The 6,799-nt window shown below is 41.7% G+C and overlaps 1 protein-coding gene across 1 annotated transcript; it reads left to right on the top strand.

Moving 5' to 3' along the window:
- Positions 1-753: 753 nt before the first annotated feature.
- Positions 754-3,214, top strand: gadd45aa (growth arrest and DNA-damage-inducible, alpha, a). Its single transcript, XM_023414743.2, has 4 exons — positions 754-918; positions 1,503-1,604; positions 1,807-2,032; positions 2,329-3,214. Exons 1-4 carry the CDS (start codon positions 869-871, stop codon positions 2,440-2,442), a joined length of 492 nt encoding a protein of 163 aa, XP_023270511.1. The 5' UTR covers positions 754-868; the 3' UTR covers positions 2,443-3,214.
- Positions 3,215-6,799: the final 3,585 nt, after the last annotated feature.

Below are 6,799 nucleotides of genomic sequence, written 5' to 3'. Positions count from 1 at the left end.
GTGGAAACAGTTGTAGCCAGGAATCTGACCCAGTTTTCATCAATGCCCAACGGGAGTAAGTCAGGTGTGTAACAGTAGTTTGGTTAGGATTGGTTCCAAGCTCCTGACTTTCTCGCGCCAGTCCTTTGGATCTCGCGCGCGGTTTCGATGGGTTTTCGCACGTTCCGCATTCGGACCAATCACGGGGCAGCTTTCCGAAGCAGCGTCCCGTTGCCATGCAGTTGTCCTGAAACCTGTCCTGTCCTGTCCGGCAGCGAGGGTGAGTCCTGCAACACATTACCCATCCATTACTTTATTAGATACGACGAGGAAACAGATATTAATTCACTTATTCACCAGTTCACTATATCTTAAATGTAGATTCCCGTATGTTCTCAGGTTGTTCTTACACTGTCAGAAACCATCGTTGCTGTCAAGTTAGACGTGTTTGTGTGCAGGATTCAGGGGTATTAGATGTTCACCAGTAAAATTGACGTTACAGATGTGCACAAGTTATTCCAACAGGGCAAGAGGTGTGTTGCAGCCAGGTTTCTGAGTATATTTTTATTTATCGTCCAAATGTTAGAGGCCAGCAGTCAGACAGCTGCAGTTACGGTAGTAACTCGGTTGGAGACAGACACGCCTGGTGGTGCGTGTCCGTCCAATCCTACTTGAGAGCACACCCGGAAAATTAGCATGCGACCAATGATCACAGCTATGCAAATGTTCGCCTGACTTGTATTGTCCCAGACGGTTTTAATGTGAAGTTGCCAGATTTATCTCTCAGTTGCAGCATAGTTGACCAAAGATAAAAAGTGTGTCAAGTCGAGAAGATACCGGGATAACTCCCCAGTACTGTACTCTCTGCTCTAAGGTGGATTTGGATTTTATGTACAACATGACATTTGAAGAACTAAGTGGAGATTATTCTCAAGAAAGGTAAATATACATTTACTCCGATGTAACGTCGATGCGTGTTTAACGTTAACGCTGTCAACCTGCCAAACCGATCGTTACCAACATATTACTGTTAGTGTGCAGCAACATTACATGCATTAAACAGATTAATGCAAGATTAAGGTGATTTCAGAGCTTTTGCTGTTGTAATTACTAACGTGCAGCGTCCTGACAGCTACTGTAGATGTTAATATTCAGTGTTTGATCTGTTAACTGTTGAGACGTGGTCGCGACACGGTCCGTCTCTCGCTCCGATAACTAGGTTAGCTAACGCTGCACTCAGGATGTAGCTGAACAAAAAAAGTATCAGAAAACTTGACCTGGCTGTCTTAAATAAGTCTTTCCACTTTCCTACAGCTGTCAAAGCGATTTCAACCGTGACATGATCGAAACTGAACCTTTTTACGTGGCGACACACAACTTGTGCACATCTGCCAGTTGTGCCGGTAGCTGGGTGGTTAGCTAGGAGTCCAGCTAACATTAGCAGAAAAAAAAAAACAAACGGACGGTGGAAAGTTTTTTTTGTTGTAACGATGTTAACGTTGAACTATACCTCTGTGTTGCAGAATGGATTCAGTGGCGAAAGCTTTGGAAGAAGTCCTCACCTCTGCGTTACCACAGGGCTGCATTACAGTCGGTGTGTACGAGGCTGCCAAATCACTCAATGTGTAAGTACAAGGTTATATCTGCTAACACTAAGTTACTGACCTACTGACAGTTGTTAAAGATCTTTAACACTGTAAAAAAAAAAACCCTCTAACATATATGTACACGTTTAGTTTACTTACATATGTGTGACAGGAAATACACTGTGCTTTGTTATATAAGGAGACTAAGAATATCTGTCTTGTTTTCTCTCCCCCTCCTCAGTGACCCTGATAATGTGGTTTTGTGCATCTTGGCTACCGATGACGAAGATGTGAAAGATGTGGCCCTGCAGATCCACTTTACCCTCATTCAGGCTTTCTGCTGTGAAAATGACATCAACATCCTCAGAGTCAACAACACCAGGCGCCTGGCAGAAATACTGGGTGGAGGAGGAGGTGGGAAACAGAGTGGGGGTGAACCTATGGACCTTCACTGTGTCCTGGTCACTGTAAGTATCTTTCCTCATCAATTGATATGTTTGATAGCGATTGATGATAGTGATTTTATACAAGATGTTGAGGCACGTGCACATGAGTGAAATTGTTATTCAAGGAAGAACTTGCCAGTACTTGTTCTTGTGCATTCGGTAAACATGTGTATGACTCCTCCCTCATATGACTCCTGAAGAATTTCAGCAGAAGGAAATACCTTGTATATGCACACACAGGGACTATTTATAACTTAGTGCAGAGGTACTCATGTAAAAGCATTTAAATCATTTATTCTTTTTATTCATGTTTTCAGAGCCCACATTCTACATCGTGGAAGGACCCTGCTTTGAGCAAAGTGAACCGATTCTGCAGAGAGAGCCGCTGTATGGACCAGTGGGTACCTATCATCAACTTGCCGGAACGATGAACTTTCAGCTGTAAAAAACCTGTGAAAGGACTTTTATCAGCACAGGAAGAGTGGTGTGAACCCTGATGGACATATTACCACCCAGAGATCAAATTCCAAAGCACTGCTGATGGGGAAAGAAAATTTTGGAGGAAAAAAAAAGACCCTGCTGTCTACATGGGATGTATTTAAAAGAAAAAAAAGGCAGGAGGATGAATTTCCACTTTGGACAGGACTGTTTGGAGTTGCGTCTGTCAGCATTTGCAACCGAGATGAGATGGCGAGGCACTTGTATCGTCATGAGGTGGAAATGAAAAAAAAAGCATGTGTGCTTTTTAATGTGAAGCTGGACACTGTACAGAAGGATTATATCATGTATTTGTTTGGTAAAGCCTCTGTGACGAGTCAGAAAAGTGGGGAGAAACCAGAACATGGAGCTGTTGAGTGGACCAAGGCCTCGGCCTCTCTCTGCAGAAACAAAGCACTTGTTGTAACACTGGACCTTTTGCAATTTCACTTATTTGATTTAAATTGTTAATGTTGGTGTTGCTATTGTCATAATTTAAAAAGGGAAGGGCTACACATCCAGTGAAGACATTCTGTGTATTAAGTGTTTCCTATGCCAGCTGGTTTTTTGCCACAAGTAAAATAGTTCTTTTGTTACAATTTTAAGTTATTTCTAATGATATTTAAGTGTATTTATGTTTCATTTTTTACCTTAACTATTTGCAAAATCTGAATACAACATACACATATGTATTGCTGTCAATAAAAAGTATTTTTGGAGCCAGAACTACATGTGTTTTCTTTTTTTTTTCATTTCTGGAAATTTTAGTAAAGCCCAGCTGAATTCTGACCTTTAGCAGTTGTAAAAGAGGAGTCACGTGCGGATCACAGGGGTCATGTTGGCCTCTGTGGCCTCAGCGCCATCTCTGAGCTGAAGAGAACAATAATCCTCACCGCTCTCTCTGCACAGGCTTCTGCCTCAGTCAGCAGGAACATGTTCATTCATCCAAACAGGTTCCCTTTTCACCAATTCTCAGTGATTTGTTGGACAGTTTAGTTTGCATTTTCACCAGCTGACTTCCCAGAAAAGAGCATGTGACAATTGCACACATGCTGCACAATTAAAGAAGGAATATGGACTTGCAATGTCTATATTTGACATATTGCATTACAAAGAATATTCATAATATAAGAGTTCTGTGTGTATTATTCAGACAGCAAAGGTTGCATCAGGTGTTTTCCTGCTATTTATGTTGCTAACTCCTTCTGTCACTGGGACCAGAATATATGGTGTGATTTACAGCAGAGCACATGACTGAAACTTCTTGGAAATTTTTGGAAATGAGGCACTGTCATGCAATCTGTTGTGCAAGACGGTGTAAACACTCCCCGCTCCTCTCCTTTTCCAACTGTGTCTCACGCAGGTGATCTCTGCGGAGTTGAATGACGGTGATGTCATCAGGCAATCCCCTCTGAATGTGCATAGTCATGATCACAAGAGGAGAGGAGGCGAAGGTTGTCCTTGAGTTGCACAACCCAGTTCAACCTCTCATGTGAGACAGACCATGTGATTTTATTCTATTTAATGCTTTATAAAACCTTACAGATACCATCAGTAGTGGAACAATTACAAAACATTCCATCAGTTATTTTAATGTTTCCCCATTATTATTTTCTGTTGCTCTCACGGTACATTTATGTGTTCTTCTGCTACGTGGGTTTCCTCCCACAGTCGATGCAGGTTAGGTTGACCCAAAGCTCAAAACCCAGACGAAGATAAGAAGGCAAAAGAAATGGATGGACATGCATGAATGAATGGATGGTCACTGTGTGTGTTGGCAGTAGAGATGTACGCATGCTAAAGATTTAGCATCTCAATTTGTGATACTTAAATAATAATAATAAAACTTTTAACTTTTAAGGCAAACTAAATGAACTTAAACTGTTTATTTCCTTGTCATAACTATATAACAGTATATCAATATAACCAAGTTTAATAAATATAATGTTTGAGGTCAACATGTATACCTTTATATAACACACAGGCAACACCAATTAATCTATATAATGAGAGCTTTAAGGACATATAGTATTTTAAAGCACTTAAAACAGCTCATAACCTCAGGTCCTGCGGTTCCACTTGGCACTGTGTGAAAGGTTGTCTGGCTCGTGACTGCGGGGTGTGACGCTAACTCGTGTAATGTGGCATTGTTGTGATGGAAGGAAAAAGGTTATTTTAAGATTAGAGCATGGGAGGGCTGATGTAAGTGCTGTGAAGCTACTTTTACCTTGCAGTGAAGTCAGTCCCCAGAAAGGTTGAGGTTTAACGTATCGTCACTGGTGCCTGCGGGCTGTGTTGTATTGTATGTCAAAGTTCAAGAGAAGTATTATCTAGGTGTTTCTAAAATAAGAGAAGAATTCGATGATCTGAAAAGTCACGGTGCACTTTGAATTGTTATATGTGGTGCACACTGGGAACATATTGCATAACATAAGCCGGGGGTTTAATGTATACAGAAATGTATTATACTTGCTCACTGTGCAAAAGATTAATAGGAAACAGAAATCAGTGAACTGATCATGTAGCGACGGAAAAGGTAAACACCAAGTGCAGATAACACTATTGCAGAATAAAAGGGAAAATCAACCATGAAATATACACTCAGTCATCTTTTTCTTTGGTACACCTGACTAAAACTAATACAGTCTAATACAACTGTCTTACAGGAAATCCTCCGTCATGAAGATTATAATGTTTTATAGTTTTTGTCTGAAGTTTGTGGTGATGTTGAATTCAGCTGTGTCATACTGAGAAGTGTTTTCCAATCAATCTAACCCATTATATCGATGAGGGAAGAGTAAATAATAGAAACGCCATTCAAAACTGAAAACTGTAACCTTCATCCAGGTAGGATTTATTGTGGGACTGCTGTATTATACTATTCACTAACTCAATCCACTAATCCAAACTGAACTGGACATCACTGAGGAAATACAATCCACTTTATGGTGGAATTTCCCCTTAAGGTTTGTAAGTCATTGCTGCAGAAAGGAAGAACGTATCCTTCACCATCCTTTACTTAAGTAACTAGAAACTATAGAGTGTTGAGCAAAACGTGTAATATTTCTATCCAACACGCAGTGGAGTAGAAGTATACAGAAGCATAAACCGGAAATGTGCAAGTGCCTAAAGACTTGTACTTTCCACAACTGCTTATGGCTGTAGAATATGAATGAGATGTGACACTGGGAATTTATCGGCTGCAAATGTAGTTAGAGAGTTGGTTAAAGTAGACCAGAATATCTGTTTTGTGTATTTCTCTAAGCAGATGGGCCGACCAGAGGAACAGAGGTGCCACTGCAATCCGCTCCATCAGCCCACGCCCGCCGCCCACCATCCTCACCCTCCGGTCCTCCCTCCCTCCCCTTCCTCTCCCCCACATCAGCACATTCCAACACACTGACACTGTAACTGCCAGGACAGATTTTCACGGTGAGGCACATGGTCAGTGAGCCAGCCTGCCTGCCTGCCAGCCAGCCGTTGGCCACATGCCCCCCCCCCCCCCCCCGTGATTCTCACATTGCTGCACAATGACAAACTGGGATTACTGCAGAGGCTGTGCCCTGGTGGCCTTCAGGGGCATTCATGCTTACAGAGAATATCCAGGCAGTCTGTGTCATATTCGTGCATCATGAGAACACCACTAGAGAGGTAAGCATGCATTGTGATTGAATTCACTGTGTGTGCTATATTTGGCATTCAATGACGGTGTTCTTCAGTCTACACAATGCTAATGCACCTGGTTTTTCCTGCAGCAACATTTGATCTTTCAAGAAAAAGAGCTCCAGCCGTGAGAAACTGACACGAGAAAAGCCAACTCTATTTATACTATAGTCAATTCTCAACAATAAATAATAGGTGACAATGTTATTTCATCATTAGTCTGTTTTAAGTGTCAGAACCGTCGTATGTAATTCAGTTTTTCTGCAGTTGTTACAATAGGTGATAATGAGTGTTATTCCTGTGTGATCTTCCCATTGTGCACGACACCAGCTGGACAGAAACAAGGTCAGAAAGACCCGAGTGGCCACCTACACAGAATGAAAACAGACTTTCAGGCTAAGCAGACATTTTCCCAAAATAGTTAGTCCATGCTCCAAGAGCGGAAATCAGGGTTTGGTGCTTTCTATATTTAGCTTTCTTGTGTTCTCTGGGTGTCTGACAGCCACAGTGAGAGGCCTGAGGTCTCTCCTCTCCCGAGTGAGATATAAATAAAAGACTAATGAGAGGAAATGGCTCCAGATACACTGTGGGCAGATTTCTCTGGCCAGGCTCCATGTGAACTATCACATTTCTATATTGTATATATCT

This window comes from Seriola lalandi, unplaced genomic scaffold (assembly GCF_002814215.2).
Source record: "Seriola lalandi dorsalis isolate HSWRI2012SDOR001 ecotype SW California unplaced genomic scaffold, Sedor1 jcf7180002054542, whole genome shotgun sequence".
Lineage (NCBI taxonomy): Eukaryota > Metazoa > Chordata > Actinopteri > Carangiformes > Carangidae > Seriola > Seriola lalandi.
This window is presented reverse-complemented; position numbering and strand designations above follow the sequence as displayed.

Coding starts and splice junctions, on each gene's coding strand:
- gadd45aa (XM_023414743.2), top strand. CDS start 869: ATGTACAACATGACATTTGAAGAACTAAGTGGAGATTATTCTCAAGAA. Junction 919..1,502: donor GGAGATTATTCTCAAGAAAG/GTAAATATACAT, acceptor TCTGTGTTGCAG/AATGGATTCAGTGGCGAAAG. Junction 1,605..1,806: donor GCTGCCAAATCACTCAATGT/GTAAGTACAAGG, acceptor CCCCCTCCTCAG/TGACCCTGATAATGTGGTTT.